Below are 27,584 nucleotides of genomic sequence, written 5' to 3'. Positions count from 1 at the left end.
GGCTGGACTGGTTTTCTCCTCAGAAGGCTAGTCCCGGGGTCAGCCAGCGGATAAACTGAAGTTCGCTTCGCTATTATCGCTTTTTTGTTAATGAGGGGAGGACCAGCTGTGAAGATGCCAAACCATTCAGAAATGTTGCCCAGTTCCTGGGATCGAATGTCCCAGGACAGATTCTGTGTTCAGAAAAGAGAGCGGTCGACGACGATTTTGCATCCCGACCGGACTTCCAAGGGCCCCTTGTGCTTCACTGAGCTTTCGTTTTATTGTTTTTTTGAAAATATTTTTCCTATGAAGTTATGAGTCTTGGAAGCTGTGAGAAGCGCTGGCGACCTCACAGGACTCACTAGGGAGCTGGCGCGTTTGGTGGGTGGATGCTCGGGGTGAGGCAGGTGGGGGACGGGCAGGAGGTCCTGTCACCCGGGCCTTGGGGTCGGCTGTGGAGTCATAGCCCAGTGCTGTCCTCTGTGGCTGCAGGGGCGGAGGGTGAAGGGCCGGGCTGGCTTCTCTTGGACTACGGTTAGCAGGAACACACCTCCCCTTCTCAGAGACGGGCTTCAGAAGCACAGCGGGAGAGCCTGCGTGTTCCTGGCCCAGTAACGGTTACCTTGTCTCTTGAAATGCCACAGCCCCGAACGTGTCCACAGAGGCTGTTCAAAGTGACCTCCTTTGACAAAGAAGCAAAGTGCCCGTAGGATTCAAACTTGAAAAAGTTCATTCAAGTCAATGTACTAGACGTTTCAAACGCATTGAAGAAATCAGATCTGAGATGTCCCTCTACAAAGCAGTCTGTGAACAAGTCAAATTGAAAGCACGGAAGCGGGCTGGGCCCGTTGCTGGGATCTGAGGGAAGGGTCTTTTCAGTGTGACCCACATTCACAACCTACCTGCTGTGACCCAGGCCCAGTGCTTGACTCGGGGGGACAGGGATGTGCAAGACTGGACTTGCGGCCTCAAGGAGGCTAGTTGGGGAAAGACGTAATGTGGCTAACCCTGCCAGCTGCACTCAGGAAGAGGCACTGATTCTGATTAGGGAGTTCTTGTCAACCCAAGGGGAGCAACCTTTGAGGTGAGCTTGAAGAGTGAGCACAATATTGATGCTCAGGTATGTGGGAGAAGGGTCTGGAAGGCAGGGCCGCAGGGGTGGGTGTCCGTGGGGTTCTTGGGAAGAGGTGTCTATGTGACTGTTGGGGAGAAGGAGGAGGCAAAGAGGAATGGGAGATGGTGGGGGGTTGCCAGGCTGTGGATGGTCTGACACTCATCCTAAGGAGTTTGGACTATGTTCTACAGCTAATGGGGACCCATGGGACAGTTTCTGAGCAGGGAGATAACTTAATTTTTTAAATTAAAAGCAAACACACACATACAAGCTCATCGAAAGATGTATACTGACGTCTACAAGCAAAACAAAAAAGAAAGAAAGAAAGAAAATGCTCCCACCCCCGTGGTAGCTGCTGTTCCCCTTCATGTCATTTCGTCCACCTGTATCTACAGATACAGGCACACAGAAGTCAAGCTGGGTGTGGGAGGAAGATGGCTTTGTCGGACCTTCTCTCTCTCTGCACTGGGTGGGACTACAGTCTGGGGAAGCCTGTGCTTCCGCTTATCATTTGGCTCATTCGGCTCCTCTCGGTGTATTTCAGAACATGGCTTCATTGGATATTCACCGGAACTGCTGCAGAACAACACGCTGCCTGATTACAGCCCCGGGGAGTCTTTTTTCACTGTCTTTGGGGTGTTCTTCCCAGCAGCAACAGGTATTGTCATTTGTTGGGGTTTCTTTCACGCTCATGTTGGGGGTATAAATGCTTGCTGCGTAAAACTCAGAATCATAACGGACCTTCATGTGCTCTCCGAATGTACATCTGACTTTAGAGTTGGCCTTAGCCGTGACTAAAAATCTGTTACTGTAACAGTGTATTTGTTCGTAATTCCTGAAGGCCCCAACATGATTTAATCCTCCTTAACCCCAGTACTTATATATTGACACCTCTGGGCCAAGTGAAGAGAGGGGACATAGTTAGGGCAGGGCAGGATGGCTTCCTCAGCAGGACAAGCTGTCCTTTCTACCCTGGAATGAGTGCAAACTGGGTCTAGAACTCCCCTCTCTCTCCCCTGACTCCTGCCTCGTCTCCCAGGGCACAAAGAAATGCTGTTGTCTTTTCTTACCACACTGGGTGTGGGGAAACCAGGATCCCCTGCCTTCCCCACTTTCCTGGCCCGCAGGGGCCTGGGAGAAGCCTTCACAGCGGAGGTCCCTGCAGAACTCTTGTCCCATGCTGGGGGCCTGGCCTGGAGGCAGTAAGATAATATGTTGATCAGATGATCTAAATGATGGCGGGGAGGCACAGACTCAGAAAAGCATTTCACCCCTGATCAGGCTGTGCTGATGCCCTGGAGCAGCGGTTCTCAACCTGTGGGTCGTGACCCCTTTGGGGGTCGAACGACCCTTTCACAGGGGTCGCCTAAGACCATCGGAAAACACATATATAATGACATATTGTTTTTTTGATTAATCACTATGCTTTAATTATGTTCGATTTGTAACCATGAAATTGGGGGTCGCCACAACATGAGGAACTGTGTTCAAGGGTCGCGGCATTAGGAAGGTTGAGAACCACTGCCCGAGAGTGTGGCTGATTTTGTCTCCTCTTCCTCACCTTCTCCCTCTGCCGTCTTCTATGTGGCCATTTTCTTGCTCATTATCCTCTCCCTAAATAGGGTAGGGGTAGAAAAAAGAGGAGAAGCTACTAGAATGTCAAAAATTTACAAGGCTGTCCATACCAAATGTTGGCAGAGACACGGAGACACTGGGGTCCTCACATACTGCTAAAGGGAGAGTAAAATGGTGCAACCGTTTTGGAAAAAAGTTTGGTGGTTTCTTAAAAATTAAACGTACACCCAGCCATTCCACTCCGGTGATCTACTGTGGAGGACGAACGCAGGTGTCCGCACAAAGACTGTGCATGAAAGTTCAAAGCAGCTTGGTTTGTAATCGTCCCAAACTGGAAACAGCTCCTACAGCGGGACCTCGGGTCTCCAACTTTATTTGTTCAGGAAGGCTGTTCGAGAAGCGATTTGTTCGAAAACAGAATCATGTTTCCCATTAGAAATAACGGGAATTTAATCCATTCCAGACCCTCAGATGCTTCCCTGTTTTAACCTTTCTTATATACAGTAGGTGTCTAATGTACTGTTTAATCTGCAAATAAATAAACAGTTCTTTTCTTACGTTTATTGCACCACCTCCTACTGGCCTTAAAGGAGCCACTCGCAGCACTTGGTCCAGGGGGTGTCTTTCAGGTCAGCACGCAGCATCTTTGCTTGTTCATATGTCACTGCCTCGGAAATGGCGGCCCCTGGCTCACTGCTTTTCTTTTCTCCAAATCAACAACAGTTTTTCTACCTCTTCAATTGCCTGTGATCATTGCTTCTTTTACACCCTTCACAACTATAGCGCTCTTGATGGCCTCTTTATGTTTTAAAATTGGGCTAATCATCGATTTTTCCCAGCAACAAAAGCATTCTCTCCTTGGTCTGTTGCCTGAGAGGTGCTTTTTATCCTGCTGAGATGTCAGCGTGAAAGGGTTGTTAGATTGAGAACCGAAGTTTGGTTAGACTACCAAGACATCTTTCCTGTGAACAACTTGGTCGGCAACCGAATTGTTCAGGATGGGAGATGTTCGAGAACCGAGGTTTGACTGTATTCATCCGTAGGTGGATGGGTAAACAAATGGCGGTGTTGCCATACAGTATAAACTACTCAATAAAAAGACATGAACTATTGATACATGCAACAACATAGATGAATCTCAAAATAATTATGCTGTGTGAAAGAAGTCAGACAAGAAAGAGTATCCATTTAAAAAGATAAAATTGTAACAACTATTTACAGAAGATTCTAGAACTTGAAAGTATAGTAGCAGAAAGCAGACCAGTGGATGCCTGGAAATGAGGTGAGGGAAGCAGGAGGGGTGGACAGGGAAATTTACTGAAAAATATATTCCTGACTAAGGGGGTGGTTTTACAGATCTACTCATCTGCCAAAACTTTTCAGATTGTTACCCTTTAAACACGTGCAGCTTATTGTATAGTAGTTATGTCTGGGTAAAGCTGTGAAAATGAAAATAACATAAAAAACAACAACAAAGCCCATAATCATCCGTCCTCAGTCCCTCTGGCAATGGCCTTTCCTCTCCTCTTCATGGCCAAACGCAGAGCTTGGTCTGCACCCCCATCTCCATGTTCCTAGGTTCACTCCTCCACTCTTTTTGGAATTCCAAGCCGGTCTCTCCAGCAAAGTGGATCCTTTCAGAATCATCAGTAACTCCCACATGACTCAATCCATGGGCATTCTCAATGTGTCAATGTGTCTGGCCTCTGGGAGCAGTCCACTCCCTCCTCCTTTCCTCTTGCCTCTAATGATGCTGCACCCTCCTCACCTCCCCCTGACTCTCTGACCTGCTATTATAGGTGCAGCCTCTTCTGCCTGCCCATTACATGTTGGGGTTCTCCAGGCTATGCCCGGGCCCCCTTCTCTCCTTTCTCTGCTGTTTGCCTTGGAATTGCATCCATGCCCATTGTTCACTGACCAACCACAAAGCTGATGACTCCCAATGGATACCTCCACCCCAGACTTCTCTGAGCGTCACATCATAGTTTCAGTTGCCCACATGACATCTTCTCTTGGGTGTCTCAGACCCAACATGTTCAGAACCAAACGCATTCCACCTCCCCCGCAGCTGGTTCTTCTCTTCTACTCCTGATCTCAGGAAATGGCACCTCATTCAAGCAATGGGGAGCAACTCATGACCTCCTCCTCTGTCCATCTGTACTCCCTGGCCACTCTGGCTCAAGCTGCTTCTCTCACCTGGATCAGTGCAGTGGCCTTCTACCTGATGCCCCCTGAGGCTTGGCCACAGGCATGAGGCTGGAGCTGGATCTCAGTAGTGACAGGTAGAATCTCGGTCCTCGAAGCCAGGTGTGCCAGAAATAGTGCATCTCTTTCATATTCATGAACCGGAAAGAGAGTCAGCCTCTGACTCTGAGCCTTCATTCTTCCAGGATGACTACTGAAAGCTGACGTCAATCATTGGTCCTGCCTCCGCCTTGCCCTGCCATTCTGTTTCAGGGTCTTGGGATCTTACCAAGTACCAGGGCATGTTAGGGGGACTCTGGCTATTCATTATCTGGACACAGAGCCAGGCCTTCCCATTTTCCAGTCTGCACTTCCCTTCAGGTGTGTGCATTTTGCTACCTCAGAGCCACTTTGGGGGACTAGAAATCTGCTAAGTCCGAGACCCCTATCCTTAGAGTCTGCATTTCCCTGACCTTCCTTTCTGAGGTCTTGCTTGATCCCCAATGATGCTGCCAGGGAGGGGGCCCCAGGTCCTCATTGCTCCAAATCCTGTGGGCTTTTCTCTCCCTGCCCCCAGCTCCAGGGGCAATCTTCTGTCCTAATCCTGGGGCCACCCTTGTCCAGGCCAGCTTCTTGGATATGAACCTGTGCATTCACACTGTGCTCCAAGCTCTGAGGGGCCTCAGAATGGTTCAGTGCTTTGCTCTTGGTAAAAATCTTAATAATTTTGAACAAGGGATGCTCTCTTTTTATTTGCGCGGGAGGCTGCAAACTGTTGTTGTCCACCCATGCTCTCCCGAGCCATTCAGCTGCTCCTCTATCCTCTAAAATCTCCTAAGGGCCCAGGCCTTTCAGAAACAGAGCCCCAAGAAGTACACAGGCAAGTTCTGCTTTGTCCCTGACACATAGCACCCCCACGGCATAAAGTACGGCTGTCCTTGAGCAACATGGGTTTGAACTTCTCTTATAGGCAGATATTTTCCCAATAAATCGTACGGTACTGTAAATGTATTTTTTCTTCCTTATGATTTTCTTAACATTTTCTTTTCTCTAGCTTCCTCTTTTGTAAGAATATAGTATATAATACATATAACACAAAATATGTGTTAATCGACCGTTTATGTTATCGCTAAGGCTTCTGGTCAATGGTAGACTAATAATAGTTAAGTTTGGGGGGAGCTGGAAGTTATATGTGGATTTTTTACTGCATGGGGGGGCTGGCACCCCTAATCCCTGCATTGTTCAAGAGTCCACCGATAGGTCAACTTCCTTTTGAATGGACAGAAAAGGAAAGGGGGAAACAAAATAAAGGAAATTAACTTTAAAAAGTTAACATCTGAAAATATTTCCAGCTTCCCCTCCCTGTCCTGCCTCCTGACCCAGATGGAGCACACATTCTAGGGGCTTTCCGGCTGGGCGGTTCCTTGGGCCCGGCAGCGAGTCCTGACGCCAAGTCAAGAACCCCTGCGTGCAGCAGTTACACCTGAGACAGGGCCTGGCCTCCCTGGTGGCAACACTCCAGAGGGTGTCGCCAGGCACCGGCAGGTGGTCGCCTCAGGAATGTGACTCCACAGGGCTCCCAGGGCTTCCCTCCAGGCCCCGCCCCTTAGTGAGAGGGGGCACCTGTCCCAGAAGAGCCTCCCCTACTACTTCTCCTTCAGTGAGGAATGAGCAGTGCCTCAGAGTTGAAGATGCCACCCAGTAGCCCAGGGTCTGACCTGGACGAACATTTGCCATCCGCTAGTCCAGGACCTGCCTGTCTTCTCCTCCACGTTTGTTTTTGAGAATCAGACTAAAACTGCACATAAGCGGGACATTCTGAGATGCCTCCCAGGACCAGAGAGGTGTACCTTTGTTCTTCCTTAGAGGAAGCTCGCTACCTAAGAGTATTAGTCAAGCTTTCTTTTCTGTGGTTTAAATTATGGAAATGTTATTCTGTAATATTCCAAACATAAACTTCCATTACTGAACAGTCTACACAGGCTTATCTACCCCGCCCCTCCTAGAGGGAGCTGTGCTTCCCGCCTGGCCAGGTGAGGAAGCGCTCATCTGACCCTCCAGTGACCAGCTGGTAAGGGAGGAGCACAGAGCCGTTCGTGAAGGATGGCGAAAGGCCCCCAGAAATTGGTGGCCTGAGCTGGGCCGCGGTCCTGGCTGCGGAGGTGCCTCCCCTCGCTCTCTGTTTCCCAGGGCCCCACTGTAACACGGTAGGCAGGGCGAACAATTTGTATCACTTGGCTGTCCCCTGGCAGATGTTCTGTTAAGCTATGAAAAGCATGGATGATTGGCAGTTCCCATGGTGATGGATTTGCCACGGATTAGCTCTGAGTGAGTCATGGCTGGGGCTGCCTCCAACGCCATCCTCTCCTGGAACAAGAGAACCTCCAGGCTTGGCGAGGGGAGGGGAGTTTGGAAGAAGAAGCACTTTAGTCCCCCCACCCTGGGTCCCCGTCTCCAGCCAGAGACATATTGTTGAGGTTACTTCAGAGATTTTATTCCAAGGGCGGGAGACTCCTGGGAAGAGCAGCCGGAGGCTAGGTCTCGGCTCCTCTGGATTTATGGAGCAAGTCCTCTGTCCTTCTGTCCTCCTCACTGCACTCCACCACACCCTGGGCAAGTGGCCGCAGTGGGCGGGGGGGGGGGGGGGGGGCTGGGGCCATGGACAGACCGTGTATTCGCTTTGTTTTAAAAAGTACTTTCCTTCTCCAAACTACACTCCCAAAGTTTCCCTGAAAAACAAACATCTCTCCCTACAGGGTGTTCACACACACACACACACACACACACTTCACAAATACACACCCCACAAATACACACACACACCACAAACACACATATCACACAAACACCACACACACACACACACACACACACCACAAATACACACACAAATACACACACCACAACACACACACCCATACACACACATACCACAGACACCCCACAAGCACCCCTCCCCCACACACACCTCAAACACATACACTCCACACACATGCATACATACCACAAACACACACACACACCAATACACACACACCACAAACACACACACATCAACACACACACACACCACAAACACACATACCACAAATACACACACACCACACACACACACACCACAAACACACACACACACCAACACACACACACCACAAACACACACACACACACCAACACATACACACACAAACACACATACCACAAACACACACACACACACCACAAACACACACACACACCAACACACACACCCCACAAACACACACACACACACACCAACACACACACACACACACCAACACACACACACACCACAAACACACACACAAAAATACACACAGCCACTCCTGGGATCTGGGACCACAACACATGGATGAACTGGGAAATGGAAATTTACTGGGAATAAAACCAGTATGTGAAGTCATGTAACCCCTGTCCCCAAATCTCAGACTCTTACTGGAAGGAATGAGGGCCTGATGGTTGACCACACCCAGCAGAAGAATGCAGTAGGGAAACCAGCAGCCTTTACCAGAATGTCCGTAGTCACCTTTGTGGTTGCTTCTGCGATACCCTTTGCCCTCCCTGGCCCTGATCCTCTTTCCAGCTCGCACACACACCCTGAGAGGCTCTGGGGCTCTGCTGCACCCCTCTGGGTGGGGGCTGTCTCCGGGACTCTCAGCCCTGGGCTGCCGTGCGGGCACTGCCTTCAGCCACCCCAGCGTCCCTCCCGCCCAAGGCATCCCCTGGGGCTCCTCCTGAGTTGTGTGTCATGTGGGTGAGAGAACAAGAACTTGCTGCCCCAAAATGCGGTCCCCAGTTTAAAGAACAGGGAGACCCAGGTGAGGACAACCTGAAGTCGGGGCGCACCCCTCTGCATTCTGAGCAGGAACAGGAAAAAAGGAGGAAGCTTTATATTTATTATACATGCTTATTTTTTGTAATTGTATACGTAGAGTTAATTTCCAACTTTAACAAAATCATCCTACGATGTCGGGCACTGTGCTGACCTCTTTAGATAGAGTCTTTCGTTTAAGCCTCACCACAGCCCCCCTGATTCTAGCAGACACAGATTTAGCCTGAGGCTAGTGACACCCAGGCTTCCTTGTCCCTCACTTCCTTTTAAAGAGCTCCTTCTAGAGCCCTGTTCCTAATTTCATATTTCTACCTCCATGTTGAGGAACCCTGGATGCTTCCATGGGTTCTACTGTTAATCCATTTTGCAGATGAGGAAACAAAGACACAGGGATGTTAGGTTATTTCCCCCAAGGTCACCCAGACAGTAAGTGGGGAACCCCACTGCATCCCACGGTATTTGGAGAGGATGCTGGAAGAGAGACACACACTTGTCTGGAGCTGCCCTCAAGCCAGAAGACAACCGATCTTGATTGAGTCCCGGTATTTGATGATGTCTCAGCAGAATTTCTACGGCCGTAGAGGGTTGACTGACAAATTCTGCCTCAAGAATAGAGTGAAGAGGGGATTAAAGATTCTACAGGAAGAACTAAACAAACAAACCAATAAGCCAGATGTGGAGAAGGAGGGAAGGAGTGGGGTTTGGAAATCAGGTGCAAGGGGAAGAGAAACCATCAGAATCCTGAGAAGCCAAGGGGTTTCTGAGTGAGAATGGAGCCCATCCTTCCGGTGTGGACATTTATTTAGCACCTACTGGGTGCCAAGCTAGTTATTCTAACTTTCCAATGGGCCTCAAGGTGCAAAATCTTATCCCTGTTTTTGGATAAGGCTCAGAGCTGTGCTGCCTCTAAACAGCATTACACACACACACACACACACACACACACACGGCAACAGATAAGATTTGGGCACCTTAGTGCATGGATATTCTACCTTAATTAAAAAGAAAGTTATAAATGTAAGCACTTATAAAAGAAAGAAAATAGGCACCAGAGAAACAATTTAACTATAAATGGAAAGAGAAAATTAAAGGTTTCTAAGGACACAGATTTGGATTGAAAAGCTCCCAGGAGGAAGCTTGGAAGTTTCCTGAGAAATAAGTAGTCCTTTAATGAGCACTAACAGAAACCAGAAAAGCCAAGAAAAACTATTAGATTTTTTCTCTCCCTTTACTAATTCTCATTTTCAGGAGTGAAACAAAACAAGAAAGAAAAGAAAAGAAAACAGGGTGAGAAGTAGCATTGTGATAACAGGTAGCAAGCAAAGACTTTGGTCTTTGTGTGCCATGGTTGACTAAGGGGACAGGCAGAAAAAGATGACCACTATCTGCAGAGGTTGGTCAGTGGTTATCTGACAGTTACACTGGTAATTTTTTAAAATATATTTTATTAATTTTTTTACAGAGAAGAAGGGAGAGGGATAGAGGGTTAGAAACATCGATGAGAGAGAAACATCAATCAGCTGCCTCCTGCACACCTCCCTACTGGGGATGTGCCCACAACCAAGGTACATGCCCTTGACCGGAATCGAACCTGGGACCCTTCAGTCTGCAGGCTGACACTTCATCCACTGAGCCAAACCAGTCAGGGCTACACTGGTAATTTTAACCAAGAGCTTATTTTCCAGGGCACCAAGCCCAAGCCCCCTGCTACATGGTGCTGTCTATGCCCAGGGGGCTGTGGATGGTGCTGGAAGTTCAGCCTCATAAACCTAACTAGTAAAGGGATGGCCAACACCATCTCATATAGTAAAGCTGAGACAATACAGACATGCTGAAAGGCCGTAGGACTAGGGTGGAAGACCAAGTGAGAAGGCTTAAGCCATAGGAAGGGAGCTGTTTACCTAAGTCACATGGTAACAGCGTGCGGACCATGCCGTCATCCTGTGGCTTGGGGTACAGTATTAACTGCTTCCTGGACTGGCCGTGTGCGGCCCGAGAGGAGGGAAAGCGCCTGGACCAGGCACAGGAGAGTGCTTCGGAGCAGGTGACGGGACACCTATGGGTGAACCAATGTGTCGTGCCAGTTATAACCGATCATTTCAGCCTTCTTGTGGTGGAGGTAACCTCAAGTTAATCATGCATTTATTATTTAAAAAAAGGAAATCCAAAAAAAAGTGTGGGTGTTAGGATGAAAATAAGTTAGGCTAGATGATGTGGTGGAAAGAACATCGACTTGAGATCAGGAGAATTGCAGATTAGTGCTGGTTCTGCCAGCAATTAGCTAAAAAACTGGGGTACGATCACTTCTCCTCTGAGTCTGTTTCCTCATCGGAGGAAATAAAAGGTTGGAGGAGATGATCTTTATGATGCGTTTCAGCGTTAAGAATCCTTGATCCTAAGTAGCCTTTGTAAACAATTTTAGAGACCCTGCTGAGAAAAGTGTAAAGATCAAAAAGTAGTCCTTGGCTCAGTGGATAGAGTGTCAGCCTGTGGACTGAAGGGTCCCAGGTTCGATTCTGGCCAAGGGCACATGCCTGGGTTGCGGGCTCGATCCCCGGTGGAGGGCATGCAGACAGCAGCCGATCAATGATTCTCTTTCATCATTGATGTTTCTATCGCTCTCTCCTTCTCCCTTCCTCTCTGAAATCAATAAAAGAAATATATTTAAAATAAAAATTAAAAAAAAGATCAAAAAGTAATTACAAAAAGGACACTTAGTGTTTCCCAAACTGTGTTCCATGGAACACTAATAATGAATAAAGTGTTTTATTTCATTTTTAAAAAGTGTTCAATTGTCAAAATAAGTTTTGGGAAGCACTGGGCTACATTTGTCTTGTTAGAGATAGACAGTGAAATTAGCATATTACAGGCACTAGTAGGCCCAACAGTAAAAACCTTGCTAAGCTTTTTATTTTTTTAAATGTAATATTGTATTTGTAAAACATCTGGACATGAAAGCTCTGGGAAATAATATCTGTTCTATGACACCCACCCTAAATTTAGCTCTAACATTAACAATAATATTTTTAAATTGCACCAGAAGCAGGAAAAGAGCAAACTAGAGAATCTTTATAATCTTTGACAAGCACGGGCAAAACACACTAAATCAAAAGAATTTTTTTTAGGCCTAACTGGCAAGCAAGACATTTATAATTCACAAGAACTAGAGATAATGTGCCCAAGAATTGTATAGTCTGGAAGCAGCAGCTGCAGTGTGCACGCCAATCTAACACGTGTGACAGATCACCCATGTCAGCATAGCAAGAGTCGCTCACGAAGCTTCCAGTCTGGAGTACAGGTTGCCTCCATTTCCTTGTCTCTGGTGCTTCATGTCTGTGGTACCGACTACTTACTTTCTGGTTCTTCTGTGTCTCAGAAGCCAGCTTCCTGGCTGCCTGGGTCTGGCACATTCCTGAGGGTGCCTGTGTCAGTGTAAGCTCCGCCCCTCCCCCTGCCCAGGGGCCCAGCGTGCTCCACACCAGGGCACGGAGTAGGACCCTCAAACAAAGGTCGGGTCATTGACTGTGTAAGGGACTGTGGCAGAAGAGACAAGGGCATTTGCTATGAATACAGAACCTGTTTGGAAGCAGGAAGCAATTAGGGTTAATCAATCATTTTCCTACACAGAAGCATATATTACAGCAGTGGAGTTTGTGTAGATCTTCATTTATTAACTTTTGTAAATGATCTGAAGGAAGGTATACAGAATGACACGGCAAACTATAGGAGGTACTAAAATGGCAAAGGACAAATAGCGGTAATCTCACAGAGCTGAATGAATGCCAGAGCCTGGACCAGAGTGAGGCCTGGCAGCAGGAGCAATGTGGGCAGGCAGGTGAGGCTCCCGCCAACCTGGCAACGGGTTGGAACATTGGCAGAAGGTCAGAGTGGGGAGGTCCAGGAAGGGGTAGTGACAGTTAGTGGGGGTTTAGGGGTCAGTTAAACATGGGGATTTGGCTGGTATGCCCTTGGCACCAGATTATTCTAGGCCTTGAGCAGAGCCTCAGTGACAGGACCTGGTCACAGGAGTATAGGCCAGAGCGAGGCAGATCCTGGCCATGCCTTAAAAATAAATAAATAAATAAATAAATAAATAAATAAATAAATAAATAAATAAATGAATAAATAAATAAAAAAGTGTGTGTGTGTGTGTGTGTGTGTGTGTGTATTGATTGATTTCAGAGAGAAAGGGACAGGGAGAGATAGAAACATCAATTATGAGAGAGAATCACTGATCAGCTGCCTCCTGCATGCCCCCCACTGGGGATTGAGCCTGCAACCTGGGCATGTGCTCTGATCAGGAATTGAACTGTGACCTCCTGGTTCATTGGTTGATGCTCAACCACTGAGCCAAGCCGGTCCAGCTGGGCCTGCCTTTTTTGATCCAAGTAAGTCCTGCTCATGATAAAACACGAAATAGTACAGAAGTGCTTATAATCATTAGCAAGCCTCCCACCCACCCCTCACCACTCCAAGTTCCCCTCCATAGGGGCAACCACTTTTAATCATTTTTAGAACTTCAGGAGTTAACTCTATATCACCAAGCCATATGCCTATACCTATACCTTGATTAATCAAAGTCAGATATAATCTATTGACTCCATCCTAAGAAATAGGAGACTTTAGCTTACTCACATATTGTTCCATCCACTTCCCAATTTTTGAGAGTTATATTTTAATTTTTAGCTCTTTCTGGTTACCTTTGGAACTTTAAATAATATGCTTAAATTTCTGTTATTTTATCAATTCTAGGTTACATCCCTTCACTCCTTATTGTTGGTGTGGGAAAATCGAGAGATTCTGTGTTGTGTTTTAAGATTAATGTACTATTTGATGTGTTAAATATTTTTACAAGGAATAATTTAGTTATCTCAAGGGAATATCCAATTTTAAGGGAATCTGCATAATCCTTTTATATTTGCATTTTAGACCAATGTCAGAGAAGCTATAACAAGTTGGTTATTAGCAGTTCAGTGGACAAAATCCCATGAAAACTGTAGTTTACAACTTAAAGTGAACAGTCTCTCTCTCTCTCTCTCTCTCTCTCTCTCTCTCTCTCTCTCTCTCTCTCTCCATACCCCCATACACACTCAAATCTATTAAAAAAAATTTTTTTGTCTTAAGCTTAGAAGTCAACAGTCTTCGTAACTTCAAAGACTAGCTGCTCAATATTTTTGGAAATTTCTTTGCTCTTCTTACAAACTCTCTTTTATGATGACAAGATATAGATAAGTACAGAGTTAACTTAAAATGTATTGCAACTGGTATATAAATATTTTCTAGCCTTTTCTTTATCTACCTAACAAATTTTATAGTTAGCTCTTCTTTCAAGTTTTCTTATTAGACTGGTTGAAGCTTGTACTATTCAAGCCAGTCCTGAGTGAAAATCATGAGACTTACATTCTGTTTTTACATCACTACAACAAAAATATTAGTGCTCTTTTTCTTCCCTCTGCTTATCTCCCTTCTTTTCACTTCCTAATATTGGTTAGCTACAGCTTTACTTGTACCTCACCGAGCTAGGTAATATTTGTATTCTGTTTTGTAGCTATAGCTATATCCTCTGTGCTTTGTCTACATGTCAATTTTTTAAAAAAATAAGAATTGAATAAATGAGTGACACTTTTAAAAATATATATTTTTATTGATTTCAGAGAGGAAGGGAGAGGGAGAGAGATACAAACATCAATGATGAGAGAGAATCACTATTTGGCTGCTTCCTACACACCCCACACCAGGGACTGAGAAAGCAACCTGGGCATGTGCCCTGACCGAGAATCGAACCATGACCTCCTGGTTTATAGGTCAATGCTCAACCACTGAGCCACACTGGCTAGGCTATAGGTCAAATTTTAGAAGTTAAAAACAATGCACATATACACTATTACGACTATGTAGTTGTTGTTCATTGAAAATCAAAGTAGTGGGCTAGAATTCCATTCCTTTTGCTGTGTGATTATGACATGATCCTTGTGATACTTAGGAGAGAATATTCCTAATATCACAGCCAAATGGGTTAAATTTTCTTAAATTTCATTGGTTGTTTAAAATGTCATGTTTTAGTTTGCTTTGTATTTAGATCTTGATTTTATTGTTTACTTTTCCTGGAGTTTCAATAACTGTTTTTTTTCTTCTTATTGTCAAAATATGTAGTAAACGTATCCTTAAAATCATTCAGTTTGTTAATTGTACTGTCCATTGTATTGACTTTACTTTTTATGCAGAGGCATCCTGTTAGGATCTCCATCCTTCAGCTTCAATACCTGCTGGCTTCTTTTTTGTACAGCAGTTATTCTGGGACTTTGCTCCATTCCTGAGTTATCACCACTGTTTTCTGAATCTCATGTTTTCCAACTTTATGCTTTATATCCTCACTAGAGGCCCCCTGCACGAAATTCATGCAAGAGTAGGCCTTCCTTCCCCCGGCTGCTGGCACTGGCTTCTCTCTGGATCCCGGGTCCTGGGCTTCCCTCACAGCCCCGGCTTCGTCCAGAGGGACGGAAGGATGTCTGGTCTAATTAGCATATTATGCTTTTATTATTATAGATTTTGCTGTAGTACATGCATTAGCATCTTTCTCAGAAATGGGATGTGGAGGTAACCTTTCTGAGCCCTTGTTTGTTTAACTTCACTTTCACTTAATTGGTAATTGGGCTAAAATTCTAGTTTCAAATAATTTTTCCTCACAATTTAAAAATCAGTGTTCCATTGCTTTCTACCGTTCAGTGTTGCTGATGAGAAGTCTGATCCCAGTCTAATTTTTGTTCCTTTGCAAGTGTTCAGTTTTTGATCTTTGAAATTTTTAGGATTTCTCTTGATGCATGTAGGTATGGAGATTTTGTTTTGTTTTGGTTCTTTGTGTTGTCTACTTTATAGGATATGTCAACCTGAAGATGTGTCTTCTTTAGTTTGAAGACATTATTTCTATTATTTATCTGGTTATTTTATTTGTTTTCTCTGTTTGCTCTTTCAGGGTCTCCTATTAGTTCGATGTTATAAATCCAAGATTTCGCCTCTATTATATTCTTTGTTCAAATTTTCTACACCTTTATCTTTCTATTCTAAGTTCTGGGATATTTACTTATCATTTAGATCTTTATTGCATTTTTCATTTTAGTGATCATGTTTTTAATTTCCAAAAGTTCTTTCTTGTTCTTGGATTATTTTTTGTTTTTCATGGCAACTTTCTTTATAGATAGAATAATCTTCTTGGGTGTGTCTGAAGCTGCTGATTAGTATTTCCTTTAAAATTCTCCTCTGTGTCCTGGTTTTTATGTTCTTCCAGCCCAGGTTGTTCTATTTTTATCGTGCATGTGTTTGTGTGTTTGTTCCTGGTTTTCATCACACAGCTGGCCATCTTCGGTCGCTGGCGTGGATTCCCTGCTGCAGTGTCTGTAGGTCTGTTTTCCCAGTGGGGCTCCCTCTTCCTGGGAAAGCTGACGGCAGCACATCTGTGAGAATGCCTGGTTCTGAGGAGGCTCCATTTGGGGTGCAGACATCCGCACCAGCAGCATTGGTTTTCCTTGGGCAGTTTATTCAAACCCTCTAGAGAAGTATTCCAAAGCTCTCTGTTCCTTTCCTTTCACTCTTTATCATTATCTGCATTTTCTGTGTTCCAGACATTGGCGGAAACCTTTTATCTACTTAAGACATCCCCCTCCCAATCCTCTTTGCTTAGGGGCTTGTATTCATTTCCCCTCTTTACTACCCTTTTAATGGGCTCTTGGGAGGGGAACCAGAGGAAAGAAAATGTGCCTAACATACCACGTTAAACAAAAAGCCCTTTAAGAATTATTTTCCCTCATTTCAAAATGATTACTGTAGAAAACTGAGAAAATATAGATAAGTAATAAAATAAAAAATGTTTATTCATCACCCAGAAATAACATTGTCAACATTTCAAAACACGTTCTACTTCCTTTTTCTATGCATCTATTTATGTTTGTTTTTTCTTACAATGGGATCAGACCATATGCTCTGTTTTCTAATGTGCCTCTAAAATGAAACAATAGCTTTTAAATATTTTTCTATGTTACAACATACTCCTGACAATATTGGAGACCTGGAATTTATTGAAAGATGTATCATCATTTATTTAGCCAATCCGCTATTTTTAGACATTAGGTTATTTCTACTTTTCACTATTGTAAAGAGCATTTATAGACATTTTTGGCTCAGATTTTACTCATCTCCTTGACTATGTACTTAGGATAAAATCCTAGCAGTGGAATTGCTGGGTCAAAGTATATGTGGTAGGTCCCAGTGTTGGTCCAAAATTCAGGGTCCTCTTTGAAACAGCCCCTCGTTAGCTCTCAGGCCCCAGGCTTTCCCTTTTCTCCACTTCTCTTGAGCTTCTGTAAGTATTCCTGCAGAGGTGTGGAGAGCATAATTTCTGGAGTCAGACAGACCAGGGTCGAATCATGGCTTTTGCCACTTAGTAAATGTGTGACCTTAGGCTATTTTAATTAACCTCTTTGAGTACTAGTTTCCTGTTCTATAAAACAGGGGAAATAATTCTACTCTTCTGATGTGGTTGTTGTGAGGATTAAACATGATAAAAATGCATGTAGAGAATAGCATAGGCCCTGTCAGGTTGAAAGTGTTCATAAACCCATAATGATGGGGTTAGACCATTCCTCCTCCCCCTAAGCCAATGTGGCTCTCCTTTCAAGGCCACACCGAAGATGCATGCACTCTCTGGGAGGCTTTCCTGACTGGGGCAGGCAGAGCTCTTGTGGGCTGGACCGCATTTGATGTTCGGACACGTGGATTGTAGCTTTCCCCTGTGTGTGTGCATGCACGTGTGTGTGTTCAGACAGAGAGTGAAGTCCCCTCCTCACCATCCTGCACTGTCTCCCCAGTTATCACCTTTCAGAAGTGCTCTTGGGAATAGTGGTGATGATGTGACTCAGTGTTGGTAGCATCCGGATTGTTCTTGGGAGTTCGTTGAGAGCCCTTTTCAGCTCAGGGGGTTTGTCATTATTTCTTCAAATAGGTTTTCTAATCCTTGCTCCTCTTCTCATCCTTCTGGCACCCCTATTATATGGAGGTTATTTCATTTCATGTTGTCCCAAAGTTTCCTTAGGCTCTCCTCCTGCTTTCTAATTTTTTCTCCAATTGCTGTTCAGACTGGGTGTGTTTTTCTGCTCTGTTTTCTAACTCATTAATTTGATCCTCCTCTTCTAGTCTACTGTTGAAACCTTCCATTGTGTTTTTTATTGTAGCAATATCATTCTTGATTTCCTCTGGATTTTTACATAAGTTGTTGAATTTCTCATCCAGCAGGTTAAGGAACTGTATTACCCTTACTCTGAATTCTTTTTCTAACACATTGCATGCCTCTATTTCATTTAGTTCCTTTTCTGGTGATTCATCCTTCTCTTTCCTTTGGGGGGTTGTTTCTTTGTCTCCCCATTTTTGCTCTCACTGAAGGGTCGAGGCGCCAAGTCACACGGGGCCTGTGGCTGAAGTGGCAGGCTTGGTGGGAGGGGAGCACACTCTGGGACTCACAGGAGCCTGCACCTGGGGAGGCTGGAGTCTCAGAGTCTGTGGGTCTGCAGATGAGGTAGCAGGTCTTTGGCTGGAGTGGCTCTAGGGTCAGGTATGGTGTCTGAGGCCAGTCTGGGTGGTGGTGAGGCTGGGCTCCTAGTCACAGCAGCTCTCCCCTTCAAGATGGTATGGTTTCTGTGCCAGAGCCAGCCCCCCTGGGAGTGCTTGCAATGGTAGCAGGGGCTCCCCATCTAGTAGAGCCCGGTCTGCCAGCCCCTGAGACTCCTGCAAGATCTAACTGTCCCTCACTCACACACACACACACACACCAACATGTCCACACACTCCCCTTTCACTCCCTCACTCACTCACACTCTCTTCCTCACTGCTGTCCTGCCGGCTGCCATCTTAGCTCTTAGCTTAGGAGGTTTGAATGTGGTCTCTGGCTCTATTAGGTGAGACTTGCCCCCAGGACACCAGAACCCCAGTTAGACGGTGGGCAGCATATGCAAGGAACTCTGCTGAAGGAGGAGGTTTGCTAAGGTCAACCCTTCTCAGGGGATTGACCCATGGAAGGCAGAGCTCAGTGTAGGGCCTTGGGACCATTGTGCAGCCTGCCAGATGCCTCCCTGACCCTCATTACTTTGTGCTGGGCTATAAGATGCTTTTTGTAGCTGGTAGGGGCTTCCTCAGCATTGTTCAGCCCACAAAGGTCCCTTTCATGCCAGGGATGCCTCCCCAGTTGCCAGGGGAGATTGAGAAGCGAGGTTTGCAGATGGGAGGGCTGGCCAAGGGATAGCTTCCAGGAGGGACCGAGGAGGAGAAAGTGCTTGGTGCAGTACCCTCTTCAACCCTTTCTCATCTGGATGTCTTTCAGGAGTCATGGCCGGCTTCAACATGGGGGGTGATCTCAGGGAGCCTGCTGCCAGCATCCCCCTGGGCTCCCTCGCTGCTGTTGGCATCTCGTAAGTTCCCCTCAGTGGCAATCAGCTTGGGAGAGGAAGCGAAGACTCCTGGTGAAAGAGGGGATTGCCCCCTTTTTCTGAGAGCGCCCCAACTCTGACCAATCTATTTCATATTCCAATCCTCTTTTTAACACTCAGTGGGCTGGAAAATTCAAGTCTGGTGGGTTCAGACGATTGCCCTTTCATGTGCCCTGCCTGGGAACTTGGAGGCGGGGGTGGGGGCGGGGGGGAGTGTCACTAACACAGATCCATTCCTTTCTTCCCTTTCTCCTCAGCCTCCCAGCCTCACCCCTCTTCCACCCCTATTTTGAACTTGGGGACTTTTTTAACCATTGAGTTTCCAGGATCATTTGAAGGAGCATAAGGATGAAGGATTTTGCAATCAGATTAGGGTTTGCATTTCAGCTATGCCGCAGATTGACTGCAGTGTGACTTTGGGGCATTTATTTAGTTCTCTGGGCCTCCTTTTTCTTTTCTGTAAAATGGGAACAATGAAAAGGTGTGGGCCGTATGTATTGTGGAAGAGATACTGTGTATAAAGACACATAGAAGGAACTTAAAGCCTGGTCCTTCTTCCCCCAGCTAGCCTTCCTGCACCACCCTAAGGCTGCCCTGGGTTTAGGTCACACTGTGCCACCCACACGAGCAGGTCGGGTGGCCTGGGGCCTTTTTCTGACCTTCTAGAATATTTTGATTTTCTTGTTGTACTGTGAGAAAAAGCCTTCATGGGGAGGGTGTGAAAGGCAATGAGATCACAGACAGCGCAGTGACCTGAAAAGTTGAAAGTGCCTGCATTATTTTAACAGTGATATTTATAAATATTAACATATGTTTTCCACACATGCTGAATTTGCTCTTAGCTTACTGTCCGGACACTGTTGCTTTTAGCCAGGCACACAATGCCAGTCTATTTTATGCTAAATAGGGCAAGCAGTTGTATTGGGAAGAAAATGAAGACAACAAGAGAGTGCGAGAGAGAGCGCTGGGAGTTGGGAAGGAAAGGAAAGAAAGAACCCTGTCTCATTTTCGTCATAGCTGGGAGATCCCAGGAGGAAGCTTTGGCCCATCCTCTCACTGCCCAGATGGGTATGAGGCCACCGGGATCATGGGACTTGCTCAAAGTCACAGGGCATCTGGGGGCAGAGCCAGGTCACTGCAGGCCTTTTTACACTTGGCTTGGCTGTCTATCATCTGGGAGCCAAGGAGCAGCAGGACTTAGAGGCCTGACCGACCATCAACTTGTCCTTCTTGCGGAATGAAGGGGAGGGGGCTGCTTGCCAATTCTAGCCTGAGTCCTGGCAACCTAGAGGCCAACTGGGCCTCCCCCTCCTCCCCCTCCAACACCCTTTGTGTGTTTTTCTTTACTGTAAAAAAGAGACAAAACAACAATACCTCCTTTTTGCTAAGAAATGTACTAAGGAGAAAGAGTACGGAAGGTGCCCCCAAGGGGAACTAGGGAAGCTTATGATCAGCCTTTCTCTTTCCTTTGAGTCAGGTCCCCATGGGAACCTGAAGGCCCAAGGCCGAGTGGGGTGCGTTGCGAGGGGGTTGGCCAGGCTGGGGGTGGGGTGGCAGCTCTGTTCCATGCCTGGGTATTTTGCAGGTGGTTTCTGTACATCGTCTTTGTCTTCCTGCTTGGCGCCATCTGCACCCGCGAGGCCCTCCGCTATGACTTCCTGATAGCGGAAAAGGTGGGTGAGTCCTGCACTGACGGGGGCTTGGTGTGCCAGGTCGTCTGTTTGTTCCCATCTACAAATGGCAGCCTGCCCCTTGCAGTTCTGCCTGGGAATCCACATAGTCTTGGGCCCAGGACAGAAGATGGGGTCAAAACCATAGAAAAGGTCCAGGCTCTTCTTATGGATCCCTAGGAACAGACAGCCACACCTGTAAAGTCACATGCACCCAAGTGACTAAAGAGTGGGGGCAAAAATCAGGACAAAAGCAGGTTCTGTTTACCTCAAATCCCGAGCTCCACCAGCCCTTCATTTTTGCCCATAGCTTCACCTACCACCCTGAACAGAAAGTGCTGCTCACGGGAAGCAGGTAAGAAGGAGGAGGCTGACAGACAGAAGGAGGGCGGCAAGGCTAAGGGAGATGGAGGGAGCCGAGAGCCAGGGCGAGAGCCTGTGGGAGGCAGGCCAGGAGGCCTGCTGTCCTCTGAGAACCCTGACCCCTTGGGCTCTCCACACGCACGGGTGGGCCGGGTAGATTTGGCTGTACCATCTCTGTTTCTGGAGCTGAACTTCCTACCCAGAGAAGATTAGCGAATTCCTCACGTTCCACAGCCGCCCCTTCTCAGGCTGGAGGTCATGTGATGCTCAAGGACACTGGTTTGGCATCTCTGGAACCCAGGAGAATAAGATTGCCCGACACTTTTCTGGAAACCCCCAAAACTTCTACCTCCCCTTAGGTTCCTGGAGGAATGTGGACCCTGCGATTCCCGTTATTTGTTGAGGAAGGTAGTAGGCTGGGAGCCCTTCTTCCTCAGTTAGCTCCTGGGTGTCACTGCTCACATTTTAGGAGAAATGACCCTTTCCTCTTGGTGAGGCCTGGCTGATCATGGGCGGTGAGGGGGCACTGTTGGGCCAACGCCAGGGCAGGAAACTCTAACAACTTTTAGAGCTACATTTCGGCTTGGTTTACACACTAGCAAAGGCTTCTTTTTAAGTCATGTAGCCGCTGATGTGAAGGGGATGTTTGCGTGCAGGGGTCGTGACCTTACCTTGGGGGCAGGTTTTGAGGGGGCAGCAGTGGCCCTAATGAGAGCACTGGCACCCACCTTCCAGGGCCCCCACAAGGGGATTTGCTCTCAGGGAGGGAATCTGCGGCCCTCATTTATGCCTACGTGCCTGCTTTCATCTTGAGTTTCATCTCCCAGGGGCCTTTTCTCTAATTGTGGATGAAAAGCTTGGCTGCATTAGAGGAATTAAGGGCCTTGGGGAGCGGCAGACCCTCTGACCAGGGGGAGCTGCCTGCTGCTGGCTGCGGCTTGCCAGTGGCCAGCCAACTCTGCCTGCTCCTAAGGCCCGTTTCTTTCTAGTGCATTCCCTCCCAGGGGTCCTTTCAACCATCAGAGACTCTGGTCTGGATGAAATGAGGCAAATTATCCTCGGGGCTGGGGCTCCTCTCTTCCCTCCCTCCCTCCCCTGCTTTGCGGAAAAGCCAAGAACGGGTGTGTGGGAGGGCAGGCAGCCTGTATCCAAGAGAGGCCAGACAGCAAGAGAGTAAAAACATCTCGGTGAACAGCATGGGAGGGCCTCTGTGGGTGGAAATTCCACCGCTGATAGTAAAAATATTCACAGGGAGGAAGCATGTGGGAATGCCACCTGTCCCGAACGACGAGACAGGTAGGCAAGTGCTTGGCCGGCGGGAGGCACGTGCTAAACCATGCCTGGCAATAGCATGTGGGAATGCCACTATGCACATGCCAGGATGAGAGGTGGAGAGTCGTTTTTGGAGAGGATGAGAGACCACTTCCTGGAATAGTTGTAAAGACCAGAACGAAAGAAAAGGTACTGTTCTTTGTTCTCAGTAGCAGATGGGCTGGTGCAACAAGTAACCAACCAGGGCCACTCCAAGAGAGCAGCGCCCTGGTGTGCCGGCCACCGTGAGGGCCACGCAAGAGTTTCCCCGTAAACCTTGAACCTTGGCTTTTCTTCTTCCCTCTTCTCTCCCGGGACTGACTCCTTGGGACTGATGAGGCTGAAATAGCAGGTACTATAATCAGGTGATAAATGGGCCACGAACAGTTTTACTGACCGTCCTCAGAGAACGTGTAGTGGTTGGAAGGTACAAGTGCCTGGTCTTATGTGGCCACTCGATACAAACTACCACCTGGATGTGGTTTTAATGAACCGTTCACCTCGGCTTCACATCTTAGCCGTGGCCTCGGTTGTGAGCCTGTCCATCCCTGAGCTTCCCTGAGTCCTGGGGAAGCAAGGCCTCTTGGGTCTGGTCTGTGTACCCAGAGGGTCTCACCTCCGGCCGGGTGCAGACCAAGCCGGGCCTCCAGCAGGCGCCCCTCGCGCTGGTTCTCCCGAAGCTCCTCCATGCACTTCTTCTCTTGGGCGCGTTCTGCCAGGACGGTACCTTCCATGGCTGCTGGCTGTGCTGGATTCCTCTCCACTGACCTGCAACCACTCAGCTCGTTGTTTATCTCTGGGCTTCCTGCAGCTTCTCTGACGTATTTCTAATTATTTGGCTTCCTGGCCCAGGGTTTCTCTAAGAATTGTCTTTTTTGCCTTATGTCCCTGCCCCCAGGAACTTTTTCCTGGCTCTCAGGTGTCGGTCTCAGTAATGTTATGCTTCCTAACAATCCTGAGTCCCTTGTGATTGCAGCGCGGCTCTATGGTAATCTCTGCAAATCATAATACCTGGTGTGGGCAGGTGCCTATGGACATTTGCCTCCCCTCCAGTCCCTCATGGGAGACCCTAATAGATAGAACACATTGGCAGGGGGCACATTTTTTGGTATGAGTCACCCATCCTATTTAATAATAGACAAACATGGTAATTAACTGTAACTTTGCTACCCTTCCCATTGGCTAATCAGGGCGATATGCAAATTAACTGCCAACCAAGATGGCGGCCGGCAGCCAGGCAGCTGAAGCAAACAGGAGGCTTGCTTGCTCCAGCGATGGAGGAAGCCAACGTTCCCCGCCTGCTGCTGCTGGCCTCTGAGTTGCACTCTAAGCAACTATGTTGCAATTATAGAAGCTAAACAAGCTCCAGATACCTGCTTTCAGCCAGCTTCAGCCTCAGAGCTTAGAGCGGCAGTGATGGCAACAATGTTTCAATTATAGAAGCTAAACAAACCCAGATACCTGCTTTCAGCCAGCCGCAGACTCAGAGCTGGAGCCAGGCCTCAGAGCTGGAGCCAGCTCTCAGCTCCAGTGACAGCTATAGAAGGTAAATAAATCCCACAATAAAAAACAAAACAAAACAAAACACAGAAAAAAAGGAGAGGCTGGGAGCTTCAGTTGCCCACCAGTCTGAAAACAGCCCTCAGTCCCTCACCCAGACTGGCCAGGCACACCAGTGGGGACCCCCACCCTGAAGGGGGTGTGACCAGTTGCAAATAGCCATCATCCCCTCATCCAGGCTGGCCAGGCACCCAAGCAGGACCCCCACCCTGATCCGGGACACCCTTCAGGGCAAACCAGCCGGCCCCCACCCGTGCACCAGGCCTCTATCCTATATAGTAAAAGGGTAATATGCAAACTGACCCTAACAGCAGAATGACTGGGAATGACTGGTCACTATGACACACACTGACCACCGGGGGGCAGATGCTCAATGCAGGAGCTGCCCTCTGGTGGTCAGGGCGCTCTCACATGGGAGGAGCTCTGCTCAGCCACAAGCCAGGCTGATGGCTGCCAGTACAGCGGTGGTGGTGGGAGCCTCTCCTGCCTCTTCAGCAGCTCTAAGGATGTCCAACTGCAGTTTAGGCCTGCTCGCCACTGGCGTGGACATCCCCTGAGGGCTGCCGGGCTGCCAGAGGAATGTCTGATTGCCATCTTAGGCCCAATCGCCTGGGGAGCGGGCCTAAGCCAGCCGGTGGTCATCCCCTGAGGGGTCCCAGACTGCGAGAGGGCACTGGCCGGGCTGAGGGGCCCCCCCCCCCAGTCCTATATAATAAAAGGGTAATATCCAAATTGACCCTAACGGTGGAACGATTGGAACAACTGGTTGCTATGACATGCACTGACCACCAGGGGGCAGATGCTCAATGCAGGAGCTACCCCCTGGTGGTCAGTGTGCTCTCACAGGTGGAGCTCCTCTCAGCCACAAGCCAGGCTGATGGCTGTGAGTGCAGCATCGGTGGCGGGAGCCTCTCCTGCCTCCTCAGCAGTGCTAAGGATGTTGGACTGTGGCTTAGGCCCACTCCCCACGGGTAACAGCCTTAAGCTGTCAGTCGGACATCCCCCGAGGGCTCCTAGGCTGCCAGAGCAATGTCTGACTGCCAGCTTAGGCCCAATCCCCTGGAAAATTGGCTTAAGCCAGCAGGTGGACATCTCCTGAGGGGTCCCAGACTATGAGAGGGCACAGGCCGGGTTGAGGGACCCCCCTGAATGCATGAATTTTCATGCCCCAATCCTCTAGTATTTAACTAAATAGGAAAAGCTAAAAAGTCAATCCCAATATTATTCACTGATACAAAAAGGAATTGTATCAAGAGCAGGTGTTAGCAGGGGTAGAGTTAAATAGATTAAATGATTGCTTCAGAATAAAGTTGTATACAGTCCAGGAAAAGACCCTGTTTTTTACACATCAAAAAAGACCAAGTCCTTTAGGGGCCCTGGGGTTTGCTAACTAGCAAAATAGAGCAGACTAAGTAACAAAAGTACCCAAACAATGTATTTATTAAAAATGGGGTATCCCACAGAGTAAACTCGAATCATTCTTGGCGGAGACAGGCATGGTTTCGCATGTTCACAGTTGTACCTGCCAGCTGCTCAGCCTCCGCCACCCAGCCAGCCCACTGTCCTCCCTCTCCATCGCGGACACGGCGCTGCCTCTCAGGAAGGAAGCCAACTTTGTTTCCTAGGGAAATGGCTATCAAGTGGGAGAAAACGTGACTCAAGATTGAGATGTTGGTCAATTCATTGAGTGAGGACAGTACTAGAGAACAGGGGTCTATGGAAATAGGATGTGAGAGAAAACTGGGGATCTATGGAGACATCGCCGTGTTAATAGATAGGGGCCCGGCCGGCGTGACTCAGTGGTTGAGCTTCGTCCTATGAACCAGGAAGTCAAGGTTTAATTCCCGGTTGGGGCACATGCCCTGGTTGCGATCCTTGGTGTGGGGTGTGCAGGAGGCAGCTGGTTGATGATTCTCTCTCATCACTGATGTTTCTATCTGTCTCTTCCTCTCCTTTCCTCTCTGAAATCAGTAAAAATATTAAAAAAAAAAAAAGATTGGGAGTGTAAGGGTTTCAGCATAAACTCCTCTGTAATGTCAAGGGGCCACAGGAATGAGAGGAGGCAGAATGAGCACTTTGCAAATGACTTCAGATCCAGTCCTTCAAGAGAAGGGGGCAGTCTGTGGACTGGTGGGGTCTCCTGTGACTACGGCTCAAGTGGGAGCTGAGGCCAAATACCGAGAGCAGAGAGATGGAGTTAGTGATTTTCTCCAGGAGTTACTGTAAAAAGAAGTGAGGGTAGTTCACACCCCAGGTAGTATTTTGGGAAGATCGAGAGGTTTTTGTGTTGGCTCAGACAGGTGTCTGACAGAAAGGCACCTGCTCAAATAAAGTCTCACCCCCACCTCCACTGCACAGTTAGCAGGTTTACAGTCCCGTGTGAATAGAGACAGTGATGCGATCCTGCCAGGGCTGGGGGCAGGGCTGTGTGGGTTACTGTTGTACCTATAAGTCTTGCCATGTGCCCAGCACTGTACCCGGTATATACGTGTCCTCGCAAATGTCCCCACAGGGACGGATGGGTGACAGACAGAAAGGAAAGGACTGGATTCAGGTGGGAAAGAGATGAAATGGAGTTTTTATGCTTTACCCAGACATCAGGACCAACATTTCATTTATTTTTTAGAAAACTGGCTGGATAGTAGTTTTATGTAAAAGACTGGTGAGTGAATGGACCATTATAAGCACAATGGACAGACTGGACTTAAACAAGTCACTATACCTAGACAGTCCCTGTCTGGCCGCAGCCTGAGGGCGCTGCAGGGGTTCCAGGAGGTGTCTGTGGGAAGGCTGGCGGCAGCTGGAGGTCATGGTCTCTGGTGCCAGAGCCTCATCAAGTTCCTGAGGTCAGTCCCAGCCCCAGGAGGACACCACACTAGAAGGGCAGTCCCATTTCCACGTTGAGTAAATGGACAGGCTTTGTAAGAAAAAAATATTTTAAACATAAATATGTATAACCTTTTGGGTAAGAAGCAATGAAGTTTCCGCACTGGTCTGGAGAGTTCTGTGAGGGGAGGCTGAGAGGCACAGTGTCCTGCCCAGCGGTTCTCACCTGGCTGCATGTTAGCATCACCTGGGCTGCTTTTGAAAAGCCAGTGATGTCTGTGCCCCACCCCATGCTAATCAAAGCACAATCTCTGGGGTGATTCTCGTGTACAGCCAGAGTGGAGAACTACCCAGTTAGATTCTCAAAAAGCTTTTGATAAAATTTTATCCCACAATCTATGTATTTGTAAAATAGGATGCATTTGGGAGCAAAGACAGAAACAAAGGTTATAGACGAATGATTGCATCTCGGAGTGGATCGGGGATTGATAATGGGACCAGTTTATCTAACGATTTGTAAGACATCCAGGGCACGAACCATGGTGAAGTTGTGACGCTTCATGAATTCAGCTGGTACTTGCTGGGCCCTGTTTGCCAGACTCTGTCAGGGGCGGCAAGGAAGGGGCCAGCTGCCTGAGACACAGATCTACCTCTGAGGAGCTTATGGTGCACTA

General features: G+C 47.6%; 1 protein-coding gene across 1 annotated transcript in view; it reads left to right on the top strand.

Annotated features, from left to right (window-relative positions):
- The window catches only part of SLC12A8 (solute carrier family 12 member 8), a 146,347-nt gene that overhangs the window by 87,286 nt on the left and 31,477 nt on the right, over positions 1–27,584 (top strand). The window contains exons 5-7 of the mRNA XM_036352933.1: positions 1,641–1,754; positions 19,075–19,162; positions 20,766–20,853. Coding sequence (XP_036208826.1) covers positions 1,641–1,754; positions 19,075–19,162; positions 20,766–20,853 — 290 coding nt within the window. The remainder of the gene's footprint in view (positions 1–1,640; positions 1,755–19,074; positions 19,163–20,765; positions 20,854–27,584) is intronic.

This window comes from Myotis myotis, unplaced genomic scaffold (genome assembly GCF_014108235.1).
Source record: "Myotis myotis isolate mMyoMyo1 unplaced genomic scaffold, mMyoMyo1.p scaffold_m19_p_2, whole genome shotgun sequence".
Taxonomy (NCBI): Eukaryota; Metazoa; Chordata; class Mammalia; order Chiroptera; family Vespertilionidae; genus Myotis; species Myotis myotis.
Note: the sequence above shows the minus strand (reverse complement) of the source record. Positions and strands in the feature narration are given on the sequence as shown.